General features: G+C 36.9%; 1 protein-coding gene across 1 annotated transcript in view; it reads left to right on the top strand.

The window, feature by feature from the left end:
* Window positions 1-26292, top strand: part of LOC144445553 (regulator of G-protein signaling 22-like) — a 78178-nt gene extending 51886 nt beyond the window's left edge. Inside the window, exons 11-22 of the mRNA XM_078135153.1 lie at window positions 4614-4715; window positions 5089-5283; window positions 10045-10131; window positions 11552-11705; window positions 13447-13625; window positions 14062-14289; window positions 15654-15815; window positions 16249-16431; window positions 18301-18462; window positions 20777-21017; window positions 22878-22958; window positions 23291-26292. Of these exons, the coding sequence (XP_077991279.1) occupies window positions 4614-4715; window positions 5089-5283; window positions 10045-10131; window positions 11552-11705; window positions 13447-13625; window positions 14062-14289; window positions 15654-15815; window positions 16249-16431; window positions 18301-18462; window positions 20777-21017; window positions 22878-22958; window positions 23291-23397 (1881 nt within the window). The 3' untranslated portion in view covers window positions 23398-26292. The remainder of the gene's footprint in view (window positions 1-4613; window positions 4716-5088; window positions 5284-10044; window positions 10132-11551; window positions 11706-13446; window positions 13626-14061; window positions 14290-15653; window positions 15816-16248; window positions 16432-18300; window positions 18463-20776; window positions 21018-22877; window positions 22959-23290) is intronic.
* Window positions 26293-26652: the final 360 nt, after the last annotated feature.

Below are 26652 nucleotides of genomic sequence, written 5' to 3'. Positions count from 1 at the left end.
TACACAATATACCACAGTACGGCCGGCTTCAGTGAACACAGGCCGTGCTTTGAAACAAGATGAAACCACCTCATGTCACTGTGTGGATTGCCAGAGGAACTATCGTTACTGCTAGCGGTCGGTTCGAATGAATTTGGCTAAATCACACCATCAGATGTTAATGCTGGAGTGTATTGCTGTACGCTTGAGGCATCTGACAAATATTCAACGTAGTGTTCTGGCGAAAACCGGTTGTGAAGTTGACCTTCTTGCTCGGCCCTAACGGCTTTGCATGTAAAGATAAACTGACGAAGACGATTGTGTTCCTCAAGTGACGTCATGATGTTCCAAAATCTATCCTATGCATATGCAAATGAAAAGTACTTCCAGAGGTGCTCTGTGGCTGAGCCTAGAGTGGTTCATTTTTCACGCAATTTCTCATATCAGAGCTATTCTATACTGTCACAAAACCCAATGTCCTTTATTTTTGTGGCAAAATAAACATAATGACGAAAACAAGTATCACCCTTTGCATGTACACTTTAATAATCTAAATGTACTCATAATTAGATACAGAATGATTTTGATATGTGCCTACAAGTACATGTACTGCTATACATCACATCCAGTTGATAGGAATGTTACTTTTAGTGTCTAGTTGATAGGAATGTTATTTTTAGTGTCCAGTTGATAGGAATGTTACCTTTAGTGTCCAGTTGATAGGAATGTTACTTTTAGTGTCCAGTTGATAGGAATGTTACCTTTAGTGTCCAGTTGATAGGAATGTTACCTGTAGTGTCCAGTTGATAGGAATGTTACTTTTAGTGTCCAGTTGATAGGAATGTTACTTTTAGTGTCCAGTTGATAGGAATGTTACTTTTAGTGTCCAGTTGATAGGAATGTTACTTTTAGTGTCCAGTTGATAGGAATGTTACTTTTAGTGTCCAGTTGATAGGAATGTTACCTTTAGTGTCCAGTTGATAGGAATGTTACCTTTAGTGTCCAGTTGATAGGAATGTTACCTGTAGTGTCCAGTTGATAGGAATGTTACTTTTAGTGTCCAGTTGATAGGAATGTTACCTGTAGTGTCTAGTTGATAGGAATGTTACTTTTAGTGTCCAGTTGATAGGAATGTTACCTGTAGTGTCTAGTTGATAGGAATGTTACTTTTAGTGTCCAGTTGATAGGAATGTTACCTGTAGTGTCTAGTTGATAGGAATGTTACTTTTAGTGTCCAGTTGATAGGAATGTTACTTTTAGTGTCTAGTTGATAGGAATGTTATTTTTAGTGTCCAGTTGATAGGAATGTTACTTTTAGTGTCCAGTTGATAGGAATGTTACTTTTAGTGTCTAGTTGATAGGAATGTTATTTTTAGTGTCCAGTTGATAGGAATGTTACCTTTAGTGTCCAGTTGATAGGAATGTTACTTTTAGTGTCTAGTTGATAGGAATGTTACCTTTAGTGTCCAGTTGATAGGAATGTTACCTGTAGTGTCCAGTTGATAGGAATGTTACTTTTAGTGTCCAGTTGATAGGAATGTTACTTTTAGTGTCCAGTTGATAGGAATGTTACTTTTAGTGTCCAGTTGATAGGAATGTTACTTTTAGTGTCCAGTTGATAGGAATGTTACTTTTAGTGTCCAGTTGATAGGAATGTTACCTTTAGTGTCCAGTTGATAGGAATGTTACCTTTAGTGTCCAGTTGATAGGAATGTTACCTGTAGTGTCCAGTTGATAGGAATGTTACTTTTAGTGTCCAGTTGATAGGAATGTTACCTGTAGTGTCTAGTTGATAGGAATGTTACTTTTAGTGTCCAGTTGATAGGAATGTTACCTGTAGTGTCTAGTTGATAGGAATGTTACTTTTAGTGTCCAGTTGATAGGAATGTTACCTGTAGTGTCTAGTTGATAGGAATGTTACTTTTAGTGTCCAGTTGATAGGAATGTTACCTGTAGTGTCTAGTTGATAGGAATGTTACTTTTAGTGTCCAGTTGATAGGAATGTTACCTTTAGTGTCCAGTTGATAGGAATGTTACCTGTAGTGTCCAGTTGATAGGAATGTTACTTTTAGTGTCCAGTTGATAGGAATGTTACCTTTAGTGTCCAGTTGATAGGAATGTTATTTTTAGTGTCCAGTTGATAGGAATGTTACTTTTAGTGTCCAGTTGATAGGAATGTTACTTTTAGTGTCCAGTTGATAGGAATGTTACTTTTAGTGTCCAGTTGATAGGAATGTTACTTTTAGTGTCCAGTTGATAGGAATGTTACTTTTAGTGTCTAGTTGATAGGAATGTTATTTTTAGTGTCCAGTTGATAGGAATGTTACTTTTAGTGTCCAGTTGATAGGAATGTTACTTTTAGTGTCTAGTTGATAGGAATGTTATTTTTAGTGTCCAGTTGATAGGAATGTTACTTTTAGTGTCCAGTTGATAGGAATGTTACTTTTAGTGTCTAGTTGATAGGAATGTTATTTTTAGTGTCCAGTTGATAGGAATGTTACCTTTAGTGTCCAGTTGATAGGAATGTTACTTTTAGTGTCTAGTTGATAGGAATGTTACTTTTAGTGTCCAGTTGATAGGAATGTTACTTTTAGTGTCCAGTTCATAGGAATGTTACCTTTAGTGTCCAGTTGATAGGAATGTTACTTTTAGTGTCCAGTTGATAGGAATGTTACTTTTAGTGTCCAGTTGATAGGAATGTTACTTTTAGTGTCCAGTTGATAGGAATGTTACCTGTAGTGTCCAGTTGATAGGAATGTTACTTTTAGTGTCCAGTTCATAGGAATGTTACCTTTAGTGTCCAGTTGATAGGAATGTTACCTGTAGTGTCCAGTTCATAGGAATGTTACCTTTAGTGTCCAGTTGATAGGAATGTTACCTTTAGTGTCCAGTTGATAGGAATGTTACTTTTAGTGTCCAGTTGATAGGAATGTTACTTTTAGTGTCTAGTTTGTGTGGTGTGAGGTGTCTAGTTTGTGTGGTGTGAGGTGTCTAGTTTGTGTGGTGTGAGGTGTCTAGTTTGTGTGGTGTGAGGTGTCTAGTTTGTGTGGTGTGAGGTGTCCTGATAAACAGTTAAAATTTAGAGTTTTAATTCCTTTAATGAATTGCCTTAGCATTTATCTTGGGCAGCATTTTTAATTAGATTAGTAGCTTCTAATTTTGTTTTGTTTCCTAGAATACCCTGGGTCCACCAATTGAATACCCTGGATCCACCAATTGAATACCCAGGTTCCACCAATTGAATACCCTGGGTCCACCAATTGAATACCCAGGGTCCACCAATTGAATACCCTGGATCCACCAATTGAATACCCTGGGTCCACCAATTGAATACCCTGGGTCCACCAATTGAATACCCTGGATCCACCAATTGAATACCCTGGGTCCACCAATTGAATACCCTGGATCCACCAATTGAATACCCTGGATCCACCAATTGAATACCCTGGGTCCACCAATTGAATACCCAGGGTCCACCAATTGAATACCCTGGGTCCACCAATTGAATACCCTGGATCCACCAATTGAATACCCTGGATCCACCAATTGAATACCCTGGGTCCACCAATTGAATACCCTGGATCCACCAATTGAATACCCTGGATCCACCAATTGAATACCCTGGATCCACCAATTGAATACCCTGGATCCACCAATTGAATACCCTGGGTCCACCAATTGAATACCCTGGGTCCACCAATTGAATACCCTGGATCCACCAATTGAATACCCTGGATCCACCAATTGAATACCCTGGATCCACCAATTCAATACCCTGGATCCACCAATTCAATACCCTGGATCCACCAATTGAATACCCTGGGTCCACCAATTGAATACCCTGGGTCCACCAATTGAATACCCTGGGTCCACCAATTGAATACCATGGATCCACCAATTGAATACCCTGGGTCCACCAATTGAATACCCTGGGTCCACCAATTGAATACCCTGGGTTCACCAATTGAATACCCTGGGTCCACCAATTGAATACCCTGGGTCCACCAATTGAATACCCAGGGTCCACCAATTGAATACCCTGGATCCACCAATTGAATACCCTGGGTCCACCAATTGAATACCCTGGATCCACCAATTGAATACCCTGGGTCCACCAATTGAATACCCTGGATCCACCAATTGAATACCCTGGATCCACCGATTGAATACCCAGGATCCACCAATTGAATACCCTGGATCCACCAATTGAATACCCTGGATCCACCGATTGAATACCCAGGATCCACCAATTGAATACCCTGGATCCACTGATTGAATACCCTGGAGCCACCAATTGAATACCCTGGATCCACCAATTGAATACCCTGGATCCACCAATTGAATACCCTGGATCCACCAATTGAATACCCTGGGTCCACCAATTGAATACCCTGGGTCCACCAATTGAATACCCTGGATCCACCAATTGAATACCCTGGGTTCACCAATTGAATACCCTGGATCCACCAATTGAATACCCTGGGTCCACCAATTGAATACCCTGGGTCCACTAATTGAAGATTGAAAAATTTTCAGAAGATAGTACTCAATTTGTTTTGCAATTGTACATTTTATCCACTTTCACTAAATTGTGTGTTCATGTAGTAAGAATTTTAAATATTCCTCATTTCTAGGTATGGATAAACTCTTTAAATTGCTGGCATGAACTACAAGGTTACCATACTAGATTCTATGCTGAAATATTCAATGCCTATGAGTTAGAAAAGAAAGCCAAGGTGAGTGTTATTCATATAATTATGTCGTTTATGTCTCCATGGCTTACAGTACAGTACAGGGCAATTTTATGTTGTAACTGTCTTCATTAATTGTATGACTTAGTACTAAGATACATTTTTCTTTCTCACTCTTCTTACCTCCCTTTTGTTTGTTTGTTTGTTGTTTTGTTTGTTTCTGTATGTGATTATACTAATCATATCTCCTCCCATTTTTTAGTAGTGTATGTATTTTAATTTTCTGTTAGCACTGCTCCTAATATGCTTAGTGAGCCCATGATACAAAAGGGATGCAATAAATAAATAAACACACTGGCATAACAAGTTTGTTGATTCCAGGCTATACATTCCAAATACATTGTTGTTTTTATTGCAGGCTGTACATTCCAAATACATCGTAGAAGGATGTAAATATTCAATCAATGCTGATCCAGAAACTAAAAGTCAAGTATATCGTGAAATTGACCCACCATTTGAAGAATTGTTTGACTCTGCTGAAGAGCTGGTCTTACAAGCTTTAGTAGTTCCTTGGTCTCTAATGGTTGGTACTGACAAAGCACTTTACCGAAAGGTGAGCTGTTATGTTATTAATAAACTTAGTGAAACTTTCTACTCACAGAGTCAACAAATTGCTCGTCAGGTGTATAGTTTGTAACCCCGGAGTTAAACTTAGTAGAACATGAGGCTTGCACCTTGAACTTAGTCAACACTACCTGAGTTGGGTTCAAATAGTCAACACTACCTGAGTTGGGTTCAAATAGTCAACACTACCTTAGCTGGGTTCAAATAGTCAACACTACCTGAGTTGGGTTCAAATAGTCAACACTACCTGAGTTGGGTTCAAATAGTCAACACTACCTTAGCTGGGTTCAAATAGTCAACACTACCTGAGTTGGGTTCAAATAGTCAACACTACCTTAGCTGGGTTCAAATAGTCAACACTACCTTAGCTGGGTTCAAATAGTCAACACTACCTTAGCTGGGTTCAAATAGTCAACACTACCTGAGTTGGGTTCAAATAGTCAACACTACCTTAGCTGGGTTCAAATAGTCAACACTACCTGAGTTGGGTTCAAATAGTCAACACTACCTTAGCTGGGTTCAAATAGTCAACACTACCTTAGCTGGGTTCAAATAGTCAACACTACCTTAGCTGGGTTCAAATAGTCAACACTACCTTAGCTGGGTTCAAATAGTCAACACTACCTGAGTTGGGTTCAAATAGTCAACACTACCTTAGCCAGGTTCAAATAGTCAACACTACCTTAGCTGGGTTCAAATAGTCAACACTACCTTAGCTGGGTTCAAATAGTCAACACTACCTTAGCTGGGTTCAAATAGTCAACACTACCTTAGCTGGGTTCAAATTGTCAACACTACCTTAGCTGGGTTCAAATAGTCAACACTACCTGAGTTGGGTTCAAATAGTCAACACTACCTGAGCTGGGTTCAAATAGTCAACACTACTTTAGCTGGGTTCAAATAGTCAACACTACCTTAGCTGGGTTCAAATAGTCAACACTACCTTAGCTGGGTTCAAATAGTCAACACTACCTTAGCTTGGTTCAAATAGTCAACACTACCTTAGCTGGGTTCAAATAGTCAACACTACCTGAGTTGGGTTCAAATAGTCAACACTACCTTAGCTGTGTTCAAATAGTCAACACTACCTGAGCTAGGTTCAAATAGTCAACACTACCTTAGCTGGGTTCAAATAGTCAACACTACCTGAGTTGGGTTCAAATAGTCAACACTACCTTAGCTGGGTTCAAATAGTCAACACTACCTTAGCTGGGTTCAAATAGTCAACACTACCTTAGCTGGGTTCAAATAGTCAACACTACCTTAGCTAGGTTCAAATAGTCAACACTACCTGAGCTGGGTTCAAATAGTCAACACTACCTTAGCTGGGTTCAAATAGTCAACACTACCTTAGCTGGGTTCAAATAGTCAACACTACCTTAGCTAGGTTCAAATAGTCAACACTACCTGAGCTGGGTTCAAATAGTCAACACTACCTTAGCTGGGTTCAAATAGTCAACACTACCTGAGTTGGGTTAAAATAGTCAACACTACCTGAGCTTGGTTCAAATAGTCAACACTACTTTAGCTGGGTTCAAATAGTCAACACTACCTTAGCTGGGTTCAAATAGTCAACACTACCTTAGCTGGGTTCAAATAGTCAACACTACCTGAGTTGGGTTCAAATAGTCAACACTACCTTAGCTGGGTTCAAATAGTCAACACTACCTGAGTTGGGTTCAAATAGTCAACACTACCTTAGCTGGGTTCAAATAGTCAACACTACCTTAGCTGGGTTCAAATAGTCAACACTACCTTAGCTGGGTTCAAATTGTCAACACTACCTTAGCTGGGTTCAAATAGTCAACACTACCTGAGTTGGGTTCAAATAGTCAACACTACCTGAGTTGGGTTCAAATAGTCAACACTACCTTAGCCAGGTTCAAATAGTCAACACTACCTTAGCTGGGTTCAAATAGTCAACACTACCTTAGCTGGGTTCAAATAGTCAACACTACCTGAGTTGGGTTCAAATAGTCAACACTACCTTAGCCAGGTTCAAATAGTCAACACTACCTTAGCTGGGTTCAAATAGTCAACACTACCTTAGCTGGGTTCAAATAGTCAACACTACCTGAGTTGGGTTCAAATAGTCAACACTACCTTAGCCAGGTTCAAATAGTCAACACTACCTTAGCTGGGTTCAAATAGTCAACACTACCTTAGCTGGGTTCAAATAGTCAACACTACCTTAGCTGGGTTCAAATAGTCAACACTACCTTAGCTGGGTTCAAATTGTCAACACTACCTTAGCTGGGTTCAAATAGTCAACACTACCTGAGTTGGGTTCAAATAGTCAACACTACCTTAGCTGGGTTCAAATAGTCAACACTACCTTAGCTGGGTTCAAATAGTCAACACTACCTTAGCTGGGTTCAAATAGTCAACACTACCTTAGCTAGGTTCAAATAGTCAACACTACCTGAGCTGGGTTCAAATAGTCAACACTACCTTAGCTGGGTTCAAATAGTCAACACTACCTTAGCTGGGTTCAAATAGTCAACACTACCTTAGCTAGGTTCAAATAGTCAACACTACCTGAGCTGGGTTCAAATAGTCAACACTACCTTAGCTGGGTTCAAATAGTCAACACTACCTGAGTTGGGTTAAAATAGTCAACACTACCTGAGCTTGGTTCAAATAGTCAACACTACTTTAGCTGGGTTCAAATAGTCAACATTACCTTAGCTGGGTTCAAATAGTCAACACTACCTTAGCTGGGTTCAAATAGTCAACACTACCTGAGCTGGGTTCAAATAGTCAACACTACCTTAGCTGGGTTCAAATAGTCAACACTACTTTAGCTTGGTTCAAATAGTCAACACTACCTGAGTTTGGTTCAAATAGTCAACACTACCTTAGCTGGGTTCAAATAGTCAACACTACTTTAGCTGGGTTCAAATAGTCAACACTACCTTAGCTGGGTTCAAATAGTCAACACTACCTTAGCTGGGTTCAAATAGTCAACACTACCTGAGTTGGGTTCAAATAGTCAACACTACCTTAGCTGGGTTCAAATAGTCAACACTACCTTAGCTGGGTTCAAATAGTCAACACTACCTGAGTTGGGTTCAAATAGTCAACACTACCTTAGCTGGGTTCAAATAGTCAACACTACCTGAGTTTGGTTCAAATAGTCAACACTACCTTAGCTGGGTTCAAATAGTCAACACTACCTTAGCTGGGTTCAAATAGTCAACACTACCTGAGCCAGGTTCAAATAGTCAACACTACCTTAGCTGGGTTCAAATAGTCAACACTACCTGAGTTGGGTTCAAATAGTCAACACTACCTTAGCTGGGTTCAAATAGTCAACACTACCTGAGTTGGGTTCAAATAGTCAACACTACTTTAGCTTGGTTCAAATAGTCAACACTACCTGAGTTGGGTTCAAATAGTCAACACTACTTTAGCTGGGTTCAAATAGTCAACACTACCTGAGTTGGGTTCAAATAGTCAACACTACCTTAGCTGGGTTCAAATAGTCAACACTACCTGAGTTGGGTTCAAATAGTCAACACTACCTTAGCTTGGTTCAAATAGTCAACACTACCTTAGCTGGGTTCAAATAGTCAACACTACCTTAGCTGGGTTCAAATAGTCAACACTACCTGAGCTGGGTTCAAATAGTCAACACTACCTTAGCTGGGTTCAAATAGTCAACACTACCTTAGCTGGGTTCAAATAGTCAACACTACCTTAGCTGGGTTCAAATAGTCAACACTACCTTAGCTGGGTTCAAATAGTCAACACTACCTTAGCTGGGTTCAAATAGTCAACACTACCTTAGCTGGGTTCAAATAGTCAACACTACCTTAGCTGGGTTCAAATAGTCAACACTACCTTAGCTTGGTTCAAATAGTCAACACTACCTTAGCTGGGTTCAAATAGTCAACACTACCTTAGCTGGGTTCAAATAGTCAACACTACCTTAGCTTGGTTCAAATAGTCAACACTACCTGAGTTGGGTTCAAATAGTCAACACTACCTTAGCTGGGTTCAAATAGTCAACACTACCTGAGTTGGGTTCAAATAGTCAACACTACCTTAGCTGGGTTCAAATAGTCAACACTACCTGAGTTGGGTTCAAATAGTCAACACTACCTTAGCTGGGTTCAAATAGTCAACACTACCTGAGTTGGGTTCAAATAGTCAACACTACCTTAGCTGGGTTCAAATAGTCAACACTACCTTAGCTGGGTTCAAATAGTCAACACTACCTTAGCTGGGTTCAAATAGTCAACACTACCTTAGCTGGGTTCAAATAGTCAACACTACCTGAGTTGGGTTCAAATAGTCAACACTACCTTAGCTGGGTTCAAATAGTCAACACTACCTGAGTTGGGTTCAAATAGTCAACACTACCTTAGCTGGGTTCAAATAGTCAACACTACCTGAGTTGGGTTCAAATAGTCAACACTACCTTAGCTGGGTTAAATAGTCAACACTACCTTAGCTGGGTTCAAATAGTCAACACTACCTTAGCTGGGTTCAAATAGTCAACACTACCTTAGCTGGGTTCAAATAGTCAACACTACCTTAGCTGGGTTCAAATAGTCAACACTACCTTAGCTGGGTTCAAATAGTCAACACTACCTGAGTTTGGTTCAAATAGTCAACACTACCTGAGTTTGGTTCAAATAGTCAACACTACCTGAGCTAGGTTCAAATAGTCAACACTACCTTAGCCACGTAACATTTGAAAGATACTGACACTCTGTATACTTACTAACATTCCCTGTATTTTCAGGTTGAATTAATTGAAGAAAAACGTCAGTTGGAGACTAGCAAATCTAAACACTTGAAATCTTTACAGAGAAGAGGACTTATCAAAGAGGTAGGTTTATACACTGTAGGATTTATCAAAGAGGTAGGTTTATACACTGTGTGGGGGACTAATCACGAAGGTAGGTTTACACTGTGTGGGGGACTTATCACGAAGGTAGGTTTATACTGTGTGGAACTTATAACGGAGGTAGGTTTACACTGTGTGGGGGACTTATCACGAAGGTAGGTTTATACTGTGTGGGGACTAATCATGGAGGTAGGTTTATACTCTGTGTGGGGGACTAATCATGGAGGTAGGTTTATACTCTGTGTGGGGGACTAATCATGGAGGTAGGTTTATACACTGTGTGGGTGACTAATCATGGAGGTAGGTTTATACACTGTGTGGTTGACTAATCATGGAGGTAGGTTTATACTCTGTGTGGGGGACTAATCATGGAGGTAGGTTTATACTCTGTGTGGGGGACTAATCACGGAGGTAGGTTTATACACTGTGTGGGTGACTAATCATGGAGGTAGGTTTATACACTGTGTGGGGGACTAATCATGGAGGTAGGTTTATACACTGTGTGGAGACTAATCATGGAGGTAGGTTTATACACTGTGTGCATGACATTCACAAGCCATTAACGGTCCAAGTGCAACAAACCCGCGGGCTTGCCTGACGAAAACGGGTGTCATAAAAGTTGTTTGCATCTCTAAAGCTGTTTGTAGTGTTACTTATAATAGCCTAATAAATTGATAACAACTGATATAAGACGGAGATAAGGTTTGCCTCAATTGACCCACTCCTTAGAAATGATCTTACGCTGTGAACTACACTGTTTACTTGTGTTATGTAAGAGCACATCATCACATGTGTAAATATTGGTACTCTTTGATAACAAGTGGACTTGCTTCTTTAATGGCTTGTCCCAGTAATGGGGTGACTAATCATGGAGGTAGGTTTATACACTGTGTGGGTGACTAATCATGGAGGTAGGTTTATACACTGTGTGGGGGACTAATCACGGAGGTAGGTTTATACACTGTGTGGGTGACTAATCATGGAGGTAGGTTTATACACTGTGTGGGTGACTAATCACGGAGGTAGGTTTATACACTGTGTGGGTGACTAATTATGGAGGTAGGTTTATACACTGTGTGGGTGACTAATCACGGAGGTAGGTTTATACACTGTGTGGAGACTAATCATGGAGGTAGGTTTATAGATCCTGAAAAGAAAATTACCACAGATGTAAGTAGACCTATATTACCAGTCTTAGTATGAATAGAAATATTATTATTTGATTTGGTATCAACAAGAAATCTCTCACAAAGTTATGTCTATAGAGTATTTCTCATTTAATCTTTTTTTACAAGCTGAATAGTCCTCACACTCAAAGTAATACTTAAAATAATGTTGTCATGATTTAAAGACAATTTAGGGTTTTTTATTTTAATTTACTTTCTTTACATTTAATTTTCAGAGAGTTGCTACCCCAGAATTTGTTGATGAAGAAACTAAAAGGGAATCTTACTACCAGTCTTTGGAAGAACGAGTACCTGAGGAATTTAAGGAATTTACTTTCCAAACTTTGATACACAATAGATTGGAGTTAGAACATTTCAGACAGTTTCTCAGTAAGTTAATAAAACCATCATTGATGTTGTTGAATAGAATCAGCTGTGACCAGAATATTTCCTTTTCATTGGTCAACTATTAACACTGACTCTAAAGGTGTCAGAAACTTGTTGTTTTTATCCCAGACGATCTAATGGCAATAAACTCTCTTACTACCAAAAGTCATACTTACAAGTTACTTGTGCTTGCAGTATTTTCTGTTGCACTTTCACTCACTATGTTCATGAAAGTATAACTGCTGCAGAAAACACTGCAAGCATTCATGCAAATACTCCAAGTACACCACACTCACACTCGTGCATCATAGGGGTACTATCATGACATTTCTTACTGACTGCTGGTCATATTTGCTATATTTGTTATATGATGGGGATGTGTCTTTTATGAAGACTTGTTTCTCTTATTTTCTGAGAATTTGCATAATGCAGAGTTGGTGAAATTGATGTTATTTGTGACTTTTTAACTTTAGACTGACATCAATTCAAGTAGTTAGAATAATATCAGCCACTGGGTCACTATCCAGCCTACAAAGTCATTAGAATAATATCAGCCACTGGGTCACTATCCAGCCTACAAAGTCATTAAAATAATATCAGTCACTGGGTCACTATCCAGCCTACAAAGTCATTAGAATAATATCAGTCACTGGGTCACTATCCAGCCTACAAAGTCATTAGAATAATATCATTCACTGGGTCACTATCCAGCCTACAAAGTCATTAAAATAATATCAGCCACTGGGTCACTATCCAGCCTACAAAGTCATTAAAATAATATCAGTCACTGGGTCACTATCCAGCCTACAAAGTCATTAGAATAATATCAGCCACTGGGTCACTATCCAGCCTACAAAGTCATTACAATAATATCAGTCACTGGGTCACTATCCAGCCTACAAAGTCATTAGAATAATATCAGTCACTGGGTCACTATCCAGCCTACAAAGTCATTAGAATAATATCAGTCACTGGGTCACTATCCAGCCTACAAAGTCATTAAAATAATATCAGTCACTGGGTCACTATCCAGCCTACAAAGTCATTAGAATAATATCAGCCACTGGGTCACTATCCAGCCTACAAAGTCATTACAATAATATCAGCCACTGGGTCACTATCCAGCCTACAAAGTCATTAAAATAATATCAGTCACTGGGTCACTATCCAGCCTACAAAGTCATTAGAATAATATCAGTCACTGGGTCACTATCCAGCCTACAAAGTCATTAGAATAATATCAGCCACTGGGTCACTATCCAGCCTACAAAGTCATTAAAATAATATCAGCCACTGGGTCACTATCCAGCCTACAAAGTCATTAGAATAATATCAGTCACTGGGTCACTATCCAGCCTACAAAGTCATTAGAATAATATCAGCCACTGGGTCACTATCCAGCCTACAAAGTCATTAAAATAATATCAGTCACTGGGTCACTATCCAGCCTACAAAGTCATTAGAATAATATCAGTCACTGGGTCACTATCCAGCCTACAAAGTCATTAAAATAATATCAGCCACTGGGTCACTATCCAGCCTACAAAGTCATTAGAATAATATCAGTCACTGGGTCACTATCCAGCCTACAAAGTCATTACAATAATATCAGCCACTGGGTCACTATCCAGCCTACAAAGTCATTAGAATAATATCAGTCACTGGGTCACTATCCAGCCTACAAAGTCATCAGAAAATTGTTAGATTTTCTTTAAAAAATGTATAAATATTGACTATTTTTCAGATGATAATTATGCTAGTATGGATTTGATGTGTTGGCTGGACATTGAAGCTTTCCGTAGAATTCCTCATTCTGATAATGAAAGAAGGGATGAAAAAGCCAAAGAAATCAAACAAAAATATTTGAATAAGAAATACTTCTTTGGACCTAACAGCCCTGCTGGAAAAGAGGGCCAAAATAAGGTAAGTCTTCTCTGCTGTTATTCTACCCATTACTAAAGTTAATCTTACTAAAGTACACAACTGCAAAACACTGGTCCAGGAACCCTATACCCAACCAACTGAAAAGAAATAGGAACAAGATATGCCTTTAAATCCCAATTAAAGCAGTATTTAATGAATAATCAATTTTTTAAAATCATTATTTTTAACTTTCATTTACTGCATTTACCTTCTTTTACCTTCTATATATTCAATAGGTGTTATACTATTAATTCATTGCACTTCAGGTCATATTAATATATATGCTAGGGGATCAAATTCTATTGCTATCTCTGTCCCTCAGATAACCCTTGACTCCCTAGCTTGAATACAAATGTGTTTTTTTATCTATGGAGCAGTTTGCAAATTAGTCTCAACTTTTAGTATTTATGATAAGTAATGATTTAATTGTATATAGGTGATGCAAGCAGGAGGTGGGTGGGGTAAAATCTTACAAGACAGACCACCTACTCCAGTCCTTATAGAAGTTCAAAAGTATGTCAAGGAACGACTGGAAAGACGTTGGCTTCCAATGTTTCTGTGTACAGAAGATTTCCAAGAAAGACAACATCCACAGGTTAAAATGGATGATGTTGTTGATGATGTCATGTTAAACAAACGCAAGAAAGCAGCACAAGTCTGGAAGGTAAGGTCATTTTAGTTCTGTATTTATGTGACAGTATATATGCATATATCAGTTAATTCGCTACTGACAAACACACTATGACTGTGAGTCAGGACACATCTTTTTCACATTGGATCTGTAAGGCAATACACTAATCCATGCAATCCTATCAGCCAAGATTTGACTACTGTAGTAACAGTAAATGCATTATTATTATATGGACTGATCCTGACAGATTTGACTACAGTAATGCATTATTATTATATGGACTGATCCTGACAGATTTGACTACAGTAATGCATTATTATTATATGGACTGATCCTGACAGATTTGACTACAGTAATGCATTATTATTATTTGGACTTATCCTGACACCACCATAAACTCTCCTGTATTGCAGTATGCTCAAAATAAAGCGACAAGGATTATCACTTGTATCAAGAAGTTTTTGAACACATTTCTTCAGTTCTTATCAGTCTGTATTTGTTACCATTTGTTTCAGGATTGATTACAAACGTTTACTGTTAATGTATAAAATTAGTGAACGCAACATTGCTCTAGAGATCCACACTATAGAAATTTGATTGATTGATTGATTGATTGATTATTTGATTGATTGATAGAATGATAACAGATGATTACCATAGATGTAATATGTACACTCAGTCTAGTGAATTGTAGAATGCAATTCATTGTAATGTATTTTAGAGAGGCATAAACAATATCATTCATCAATTCATCAATTGTATAGATGTCTTCAACAACTTGCTTATAATGTGGCTATGTCTGCATATTTGTTAAGTATCTATGACAAGCAAAGTCAGGTGGTCCCTTCCATACATCAGTCTCTTTATGTCCACCTGTATTCTGTGATCCCTTCCATACATCAATCTCTTTATGTCCACCTGTATTCAGGGGTCCCTTCCATACATCAATCTCTTTATGTCCACCTGTATTCAGTGGTCCCTTCCATACATCAGTCTCTTTATGTCCACCTGTATTCTGTGGTCCCTTCCATACATCAATCTCTTTATGTCCACCTGTATTCAGTGGTCCCTTCCATATATCAGTCTCTTTATGTCCACCTGTATTCAGTGGTCCCTTCCATACATCAATCTCTTTATGTCCACCTGTATTCAGTGGTCCCTTCCATACACCAGTCTCTTTATATCCACCTGTATTCAGTGGTCCCTTCCATACATCAATCTCTTTATGTCCACCTATATCTCGAATATCAACCAAACCTAGTACAAATGTCAGATAAAAATATCTTTTGCCAACAATACAATTAATTTGTTGACATGAGATTCTATTAAAAATACTAGCAACCTGCTACAAATATTCAATAGTAATTTTAAAGGCATGTTTCATGGTTTACTTTCAGATGTTGGAAAGTCGGTGGATATCCTCTTCCAGAGACATCATTGCCTTCAGGAAAGCACTGATGAACCCTGTTACATGTGCACATTTTAGAAAATTTGTGTCTGTTAGAGGAGAGAATCTAGAAAATGATGTGTTGTTCTGGTTGGAAGTACAGCGATATAAGGTACAATACACACTTACTAACTTTCTGGTTGGAAGTACAGCGATATAAGGTACAATACACACTTACTAACTTTCTGGTTGGAAGTACAGCGATATAAGGTACAATACACACTTACTAACTTTCTGGTTGGAAGTACAGCGATATAAGGTACAATACACACTTACTAACTTTCTGGTTGGAAGTACAGCGATATAAGGTACAATACACACTTACTAACTTTCTGGTTGGAAGTACAGCGATATAAGGTACAATACACACTTACTAACTTTCTGGTTGGAAGTACAGCGATATAAGGTACAATACACACTTACTAACTTTCTGGTTGGAAGTACAGCGATATAAGGTACAATAAACACTTACTAACTTTTTCTCAAAATATTTTCAAGTGACACTGAGTAGTAACAGTAACTGAAATCAATGTTGAATTTCACAGGAATTATATCACGCCCACACTGAAGACTCAATCATACAACAAAAGATACAGGCTATTATTCACTGTTTCCTGGATTCACAAATACCACCAAATCTACAGATTGACATTCCTCAAGAACAAGCTGAGAAAATATTTGAAAAACGTCCTAGAGAAATGGGTCCATATGTCTTTAGAGAGCCACAGGTAAGGAAATTAGGCTATTGAATCTATGTATGTAGGACTGTTATGAATGGTAAACCAAGCATCTTTGATAACGTAACAGTGAGTTAGTAGGTCATGCAATGTTTGATACTGTATGTGAGACATCTTTGATAACAATGAGTTAGTAGGTCATGCAATGTTTGATACTGTATGTATGTGAGACATCTTTGATAGCAATGAGTTAGTAGGTCATGCAATGTTTGATACTGTATGTGAGACATCTTTGATAGCAATGAGTTAGTAGGTCATGCAATGTTTGATACTGTATGTGAGACATCTTTGATAGCAATGAGTTAGTAGGTCATGCAATGTTTGATACTGTATGTGAGACATCTTTGATAGCAATGAGTTAGTAGGTCATGCAATGTTTGATACTGTATGTATGTGAGACATCTTTGATAGCAATGAGTTAGTAGGTCATGCAATGTTTGATACTGTATGTGAGACGTCTTTGATAGCAGTGAGTTAGTAGGTCATGCAATGTTTGATACTGTATGTGAGACATCTTTGATAGCAATGAGTTAGTAGGTCATGCAATGTTTGATACTGTATGTGAGACATCTTTGAAAGCAATGAGTTAGTAGGTCATGCAATGTTAGATACTGTATGTGAGACATCTTTGATAGCAATGAGTTAGTAGGTCATGCAATGTTTGATACTGTATGTGAGACATCTTTGATAGCAATGAGTTAGTAGGTCATGCAATGTTTGATACTGTATGTGAGACATCTTTGATAGCAATGAGTTAGTAGGTCATGCAATCTTTGATACTGTATGTGAGACATCTTTGATAGCAATGAGTTAGTAGGTCATGCAATGTTTGATACTGTATGTGAGACATCTTTGATAGCAATGAGTTAGTAGGTCATGCAATGTTTGATACTGTATGTGAGACATCTTTGATAGCAGTGAGTTAGTAGGTCATGCAATCTTTGATACTGTATGTGAGACATCTTTGATAGCAATGAGTTAGTAGGTCATGCAATGTTTGATACTGTATGTGAGACATCTTTGATAGCAGTGAGTTCGTAGGCCATGCAATGTTTGATACTGTATGTGAGACATCTTTGATAGCAATGAGTTAGTAGGTCATGCAATGTTTGATACTGTATGTGAGACATCTTTGATAGCAATGAGTTAGTAGGTCATGCAATCTTTGATACTGTATGTGAGACATCTTTGATAGCAATGAGTTAGTAGGTCATGCAATGTTTGATACTGTATGTGAGACATCTTTGATAGCAATGAGTTAGTAGGTCATGCAATGTTTGATACTGTATGTGAGACATCTTTGATAACAGTGAGTTAGTAGGTCATGCAATCTTTGATACTGTATGTGAGACATCTTTGATAGCAGTGAGTTAGTAGGTCATGCAATGTTAGATACTGTATGTGAGACATCTTTGATAGCAATGAGTTAGTAGGTCATGCAATGTTAGATACTGTATGTGAGACATCTTTGATAGCAATGAGTTAGTAGGTCATTCAATGTTTGATACTGTACCGGTATGTGAGACATCTTTGATAGCAATGAGTTAGTAGGTCATGCAATGTTTGATACTGTACCGGTATGTGAGACATCTTTGATAGCAATGAGTTAGTAGGTCATGCAATGTTTGATACTGTATGTGAGACATCTTTGATAGCAATGAGTTAGTAGGTCATTCAATGTTTGATACTGTACCGGTATGTGAGACATCTTTGATAGCAATGAGTTAGTAGGTCATGCAATGTTTGATACTGTATGTGAGACATCTTTGATAGCAGTGAGTTAGTAGGCCATGCCATGTTTGATACACAGTGAATTAAAAGTACATAAAAACTCATACTGTGTGTATTTTTTTTACACAGTTGACAGTATTCAGGGTATTGTTTGCACACTGGGCAGACTTTTGTAACTATAGGAATAGTATGGATGAAACTAAAATGTTAGAAGAACTGGAAAGAAAAAGACGAAAACACAGGGCCAAAGAGAGACAAAGACAGAGGGCGCTAGAGGAAAGAGAGGCAAAGGTATTCAGTTATCATGATTATAATTCATTCTTAATCATAAACAATAAAATATTAATCATTCACAGCTAAACTCAAGTATAATTTATCATTTCAAATAAATGTGAAAAGTTAGGAGACAGTTCCTTAAAGTTTGTCAAAATCACATCCATACCATCAAAGAAAGATTTCCATGCACGAATACAGTGAATTTGTTTATTTCATAAAACCACCATTTTGTGTGGTTTCATGAAATATGATGTACATCAAATGTTGACAGACATGTACATCAAATATTGACGTATGTACATCAAATGTTGACGTATGTACATTAAATGTTGACAGACATGTACATCAAATGTTGACGTATGTACATCAAATGTTGACGTATGTACATCAAATATTGACAGATGTACATCAAATGTTGACATATGTACATCAAATATTGACAGATGTACATCAAATGTTGACGTATGTACATCAAATGTTGACATGTACATCAAATGTTGACGTATGTACATCAAATGTTGACGTATGTACATCAAATGTTGACGTATGTACATCAAATATTGACAGATGTACATCAAATATTGACATGTACATCAAATATTGACAGATGTACATCAAATGTTGACAGACATGTACATCAAATGTTGACGTATGTACATCAAATATTGACATGTACATCAAATATTGACAGATGTACATCAAATGTTGACAGACATGTACATCAAATATTGACGTATGTACATCAAATATTGACGTATGTACATCAAATGTTGACGTATGTACATCAAATGTTGACAGACATGTAGATCAAATGTTGACGTATGTACATCAAATATTGACTTATGTACATCAAATATTGACAGGTGTACATCAAATGTAGACGTATGTACATCAAATATTGACAGGTGTACATCAAATGTAGACATGTACATCAAATGTTTTTATACATCAAATGTACATATAGATCAACATTTGATAATCTTACAGTTGATAAACACTGAACTGTGCAAACCTTCTAAAATCTAAACACTTATGGGTAGATTCTGAGCATTGCATCCTTCATGGCGCAAATAACCAGAAAGTATCTTTTAGAAAGTGAGTGCTATAATGATAATTTGTGTTTTGGAAAGCGAAACACATAATTTATCCACAAGGAAGCACATTTCATTTATATCATTCTTTTATCTTGTCATTTAAAGGGATATTGACTGAGTTTACCCTGGTAGTTGAGCCTTCTGTTTTCTAAGATAGACACAAATTAAGACTATTGATGCAACACAGATGAGCTAATGATAGAGCTAGGTTTATTTAGCGTGCCATGAAGAAGCTTGCAGTGTTATTTTGGGACTTCCAATGTTTACACCATGTTGATCACAGGTTGATTAGAATCACACAACTGAGGAACTGTTATCACACACTTGTGTAATCTACCACATTGAAGAACAAAAGATTTAGTTTGTGTCTATCTATAAACCTATGTGTTGGTGTATATTTAAGGCAAAATAAACATAACAAGGTGAACAAATTGTGATAACTTCATGTACATGGTAAAATGTGTTGATGTTTATAGGAGGAAGCTAGATGATTAAAGAAATCGTGATAACTTCATGTACATGGTAAAATGTGTTGATGTTTATAGGAGGAAGCTAGATGATTAAAGAAATCGTGATAACTTCATGTACATGGTAAAATGTGTTGATGTTTATAGGAGGAAGCTAGATGATTAAAGAAATCGTGATAACTTCATGTACATGGTAAAATGTGTTGATGTTTATAGGAGGAAGCTAGATGATTAAAGAAATCGTGATAACTTCATGTACATGGTAAAATGTGTTGATGTTTGTAGGAGGAAGCTAGACGATTAAAGAAATCGTGATAACTTCATGTACATGGTAAAATGTGTTGATGTTTATAGGAGGAAGCTAGATGATTAAAGAAATCGTGATAACTTCATGTACATGGTAAAATGTGTTGATGTTTATAGGAGGAAGCTAGACGATTAAAGAAATCGTGATAACTTCATGTACATGGTAAAATGTGTTGATGTTTATAGGAGGAAGCTAGATGATTAAAGAAATCATGATAACTTCATGTACATGGTAAAATGTGTTGATGTTTGTAGGAGGAAGCTAGATGATTAAAGAAATCGTGATAACTTCATGTACATGGTAAAATGTGTTGATGTTTATAGGAGGAAGCTAGATGATTAAAGAAATCGTGATAACTTCATGTACATGGTAAAATATGTTGATGTTTGTAGGAGGAAGCTAGATGATTAAAGAAATCGTGATAACTTCATGTACATGGTAAAATGTGTTGATGTTTGTAGGAGGAAGCTAGACGATTAAAGAGAGAGAAAGGATTAGATGATGACACTGATTCTGAGATTCGTAGTCAAACTGGTAGTGTGATCCGAGTTGGTACACCATTGGCTGAGTTTTTACAAGAAGAACCAGAGGAACAACATATACAGTGGAGATATTCCAATTACATCAAAGCAATAGAGAAAGAAGAAGCTATACTCAATTCATCTGACAAAGCGTCATCCATTATAACTGGAAGTGAAATAGGTAAGAAATTCCTCAACCAATCACCCCACTTCACCCCATACCACCCCACACCAGATGTAGCTGTTTGTGGATGGTTATAGTCTATAACTGGTAGTGAAATGGGTAAACACACTAAGATAATTCTATTGGCTGTCAAGTAAATACTAAGATAATTCTATTGGCTGTCAAGTAAATACTAAGATGATTCTATTGGCTGTCAAGTAAATACTAAGATAATTCTATTGGCTGTCAAGTAAATACTAAGATGAATCTATTGGCTGTCAAGTAAATACTAAGATGATTCTATTGGCTGTCAAGTAAATACTAAGATGAATCTATTGGCTGTCAAGTAAATACTAAGATAATTCTATTGGCTGTCAAGTAAATACTAAGATGAATCTATTGGCTGTCAAGTAAATACTAAGATAATTCTATTGGCTGTCAAGTAAATACTAAGATGATTCTATAGGCTGTCAAGTAAATACTAACTTAAAGATAATTCTATTGGCTGTCAAGTAAATACTAAGATGAATCTATTGGCTGTCAAGTAAATACTAAGATGATTCTATTGGCTGTCAAGTAAATACTAAGATAATTCTATTGGCTGTCAAGTAAATACTAAGATGATTCTATTGGCTGTCAAGTAAATACTAAGATAATTCTATTGGCTGTCAAGTAAATACTAAGATGAATCTATTGGCTGTCAAGTAAATACTAAGATAATTCTATTGGCTGTCAAGTAAATACTAACTAAGATAATTCTATTGGCTGTCAAGTAAATACTAAGATAATTCTATTGGCTGTCAAGTAAATACTAAGATGATTCTATTGGCTGTCAAGTAAATACTAAGATAATTCTATTGGCTGTCAAGTAAATACTAAGATGATTCTATTGGCTGTCAAGTAAATACTAAGATGATTCTATTGGCTGTCAAGTAAATACTAAGATGAATCTATTGGCTGTCAAGTAAATACTAAGATGAATCTATTGGCTGTCAAGTAAATACTAAGATGAATCTATTGGCTGTCAAGTAAATACTAAGATGAATCTATTGGCTGTCAAGTAAATACTAAGATGAATCTATTGGCTGTCAAGTAAATACTAAGATGAATCTATTGGCTGTCAAGTAAATACTGAGATAATTCTATTGGCTGTCAAGTAAATACTAAGATGATTCTATTGGCTGTCAAGTAAATACTAAGATGATTCTATTGGCTGTCAAGTAAATACTAAGATGATTCTATTGGCTGTCAAGTAAATACTGAGATAATTCTATTGGCTGTCAAGTAAATACTAAGATGATTCTATTGGCTGTCAAGTAAATACTAAGATGATTCTATTGGCTGTCAAGTAAATACTAAGATGATTCTATTGGCTGTCAAGTAAATACTAAGATGATTCTATTGGCTGTCAAGTAAATACTGAGATAATTCTATTGGCTGTCAAGTAAATACTAAGATGATTCTATTGGCTGTCAAGTAAATACTGAGATAATTCTATTGGCTGTCAAGTAAATACTTAGATGATTCTATTGGCTGTCAAGTAAATACTAAGATGATTCTATTGGCTGTCAAGTAAATATGATTTTATTGACTGTCAATTCAGGTACACAGAATGCAACATAATGTCCTGATTCGGTAGGCAGTGTTTTGCTAAATTATATAAAATATTTTCAAATCCCTTCCTAAATAGGTTCATTGACCCCAAAGAAAGTATTCTTAACATTTGTTGGTTTACATATTGCCTTCAGCATTGATTAAAATTAGTTTGCATAGGTTATATAAATCCTTTATTGCCATTGTCCAACACTAAAGTATAAAAGATCTTATATTACAGGTAACAAATATCCAACGTAAAATGCAAAATATCTGACATTTCAGGTTCATTGGCTTTAAAGAGTACATCTGAAGATGTCCAGGAGACTAGCAGATCTGATGAAACGGATAACAATGAAAAAAAAGGTAGGGTGTTAGCGATTACTAGCATCTGACCTATAAATACGCATAGTAATGTACATGTATGTGTGTATGTGTGTGTGTGTGTGTGTGTACTTGCGTGTGTGCATGCTTGCATACACATGTATGTATGTATGTATGCATACATGAATGCATGCACACATGCACGCATGTACGTACGTACGTACGTATGTACGTATGTATGTATATATTTACCATTGTACATGCTTGTAAACATCATACATGATACAATAACGTACTATATAATATTTTATATACTTAGTAAGAACACAATATCATGTAGATTTGTAATAATTACAAATCATTTGTCTCTACAGGTAAAATCTCTAAAAAAGGTAACAAAAGTACAGATAAAGTACCAACAAAGAGTACAGTTAGTGATGCTACAGATCTCAAAGTCAAGGTGATGGTATCAAAAACATGAAGAAAAAAGTGAATGTTGGCACTGCTGGTAGTGGAGTTGTTAACCAATCAACCAACAAACAAGATATGAACTCAAAGACATAGCAATACCAATCTAGCTTGACTACATTCAGTTGCTGTAGTTGTTGTAATTAAACGCTTACATTAGTTTTCAGTACTTTAATAATTTATAAATATTATGTGAAGGAAGACTTTTAATTTGTACAGGTTATATTTTGTAAATATTAGTACATTTTGTATTTTCTGTAATTTTAGCACATCTGAGGAGATCTGTAAATTGCATGCTATTATGAGTTGAACATGTGTAAATTTCAGTGTTTATGAGTCAATATATGTTGTCTGTCTGTCTGTCTGTCTGAATATATCTTTTAGTCTAAACTTTTGCTCACAAATATTATGAAAGAAGATAGTATACAAGATTGTAATATAGTATATTTAGTGCATTGATTGTTTATATGTATATTAAGGCTCGGATAATAGTCTGCTAGCTGTGAGACTTTCCAGCATAAGTAAGCTCAACTAAAAATATGCTTGCTGCAAGACTTTCCATCACACATCTGTTAAATTTGGCATATCCTAAACCCCGGGCTGAGCCATTGGGCAGGGCTCTATGGTTGGACCATTGGACTGAGCCATTGGGCAGGGCCCTATGGTTGGACCATTGGGCAGGGATCCATGGCTGGACCATTGGGCAGGGCTCTATGGTTGGACCATTGGGCTGGGCCATTGGGCTGAGCCATTGGGCAGGACTCTATGGTTGGATCATTGGGCAAAGCTCTAATATTTGCTGGGCCATTGGGCTGAACTCTGTGTCTGGGCCATTGGGCAAGGCTCCATGGCTTGACTGCTGGACAGGGCTCTATAGCTTGACTGTTGGACTATAATGCTGAGTTAGTGAAGAGTGAAATTGAATGTTAATCAATGAAAAGCACCATTATAGCATGTGCTATAATGGTAAGGATCATTTTGTTTATATTTGTGATTCTTGCAAAGACTGATAAGTACATTTAGGTCAGATCAGGGAATGTTCATCTTTATTGTGAGGTGAGGGGATGGAACCCGTAAAGGATTCTTCTAAACAGTAGATATTTCTGGTCACTAGTTTATGAGTACAAAAAGCACCATTGTTGAATCTTTGGCTAGTGTAATGCCCACCATTCCATGCTGTCATGTGGAAATACCTGAGAAATTAAGGGTGGTGGGTGTATCTGGTAATTTTTGTAGATTTTGTGTCACAAGGTTTTAGTCATTTTTGTAGATTTTGTGTCTCAAGGTTTTGGTCACCAGAAAAATACAGTACTTTGAAGGAGAAAGATTAAGGTCCTCTAAAAATAAATAGTTGACACTGTATACTGCAACCTCAAGTCATGCATCAGAACTTGAAGGAGTAGCAGACTGAAGCAATACTTACAATTTCGCAAGATAAGCCAGTCTAACACCCCAGCCCAGGTTTTTAAGATATGGTCTACAGCAATAAAAGATATTGAGAGCATTATGTGTTAAAAATGACCATTTGAAAATGTAGTATATCATTGAAAATGTGACAAGACTGTACACCACATACATGTAGAGTGACATGTACCACATAGAATGATGACATGTACCACATAGAGTGACATGACACTTGACAGAAAGACTTGGTCAATTCTACAAGTATTACAAACTTGGCACTCACACATTATAGCCTATAGCAATCAATATGATTCATTTAAATATAAAACTTTGGTAATTAGCTTCAATGGGTACTGCCCAGAGGGTGATTATATGCTGAGTTCAGTCCAGCTGTGTTTGTGTTCACCATATCTCTGGCATGCATCAACTGATGTCAACCAAACGGTAATGTACTTTGTGAGACATATGCCCATAACTTTGCTTTTTGACTGATTCATGTATGGCAGAATGGCAACCATAATAGTAAAGTTTCACAATGACTTTGGAGGTGCAATATGTAGCAACTCCATTCAAGTGCCTATACCCATGTATGTTATCAATGCATTCTTTTAAGACCTTTGACCTTGGTCTTAAAAGTAAAATTGATCAGTTTGGTTTATCTTCGTAGTCTTTTTTATTCAAACATTTGATGATGGGTATTACAATCATGTCTTTTTACTATGTGAGACATATGTATACCAGTATGTGATGTGATTTCATGATCTTGACCTACATAGTAAATTGTGGCCATATTTGTGATAGAAAAGCACATTTTGCATGTTATCTCCAAAGGTTGGAGACATGTGGACACCATTCAAGTGTCTGCCCTTATGTTGTCAATGGGAAGCTAATAAGACCTTCTTGACCTTTGACCTTGCCAGATATTTTCAAGGTGAAATGACCTAAGTTTTTCTTTCTACATTGACTAAAGTAGTTGAATACACAAAGACTCCATTTAAATATCTATAGCAATAGAAACAAAGTAAGCTTTCTTTATATACCTTGACCATTGACCTCAATATTCTGGGTCAGATAACAAATTGGTCAATAAATTATAATGTTTTGTATCTAGAGCCACCATTCAAATTTACACAATAACTTTGCCATATAACACATGAGTTGGGGGACTATGTCTGTATGAAGGCTTGTTGATGGTTTACGCTTTAAAGGATAAGTACATTCAAGTAATTCATGTTTAATGTCAATATGTACATGATGAAACTGTACTATTTGTTTCAGAAGCTGAGATTTTTAAGCTTTAAAGGATAAGTACATTCAAGTAATTCATGTTTAATGTCAATATGTACATGATGAAACTGTACTATTTGTTTCAGAAGCTGAGATTTTTAAGTTATGGAAAGTTATGATCATTGAAAATTGTGTGTGCCTTACAAAATTAAACAATGTTAATGAATCCTAGAATTTTTTGGCACAACTGAAATGAGGTTCAGTAGTGCTTTAGGTATGGTGAAGTGTACGTATGTATGCATGTATGCATGCATGTATGTATGTATGTATGTATGTATGTATGTGCGCACGTGTGTGTGTGTGTGTGTGTGTGTGTGTGTGTGAACCACTTGAAGACAAAAACCACCAGACAGATTGCTTTTTGGTATTTGGTGGGGACATTACCAAGGGTATGTAGGTGAGAAATTGTTGAAATGAAAATGATCGCTACAAGTATGTGATTTGGGTCGAAAAACATGATTCTTGGCATAAAAAGGTACTTCCAGGCTCAACTTAGAATGAAAGATTATTGTTTTATTTTAAATCTTTTATCGAGTACTTCACACCTATTTATCAATGACACCAACATTAAACTCAG

Source organism: Glandiceps talaboti, chromosome 14 (assembly GCF_964340395.1).
Source record: "Glandiceps talaboti chromosome 14, keGlaTala1.1, whole genome shotgun sequence".
Classification (NCBI taxonomy): domain Eukaryota; kingdom Metazoa; phylum Hemichordata; class Enteropneusta; family Spengelidae; genus Glandiceps; species Glandiceps talaboti.
This window is presented reverse-complemented; position numbering and strand designations above follow the sequence as displayed.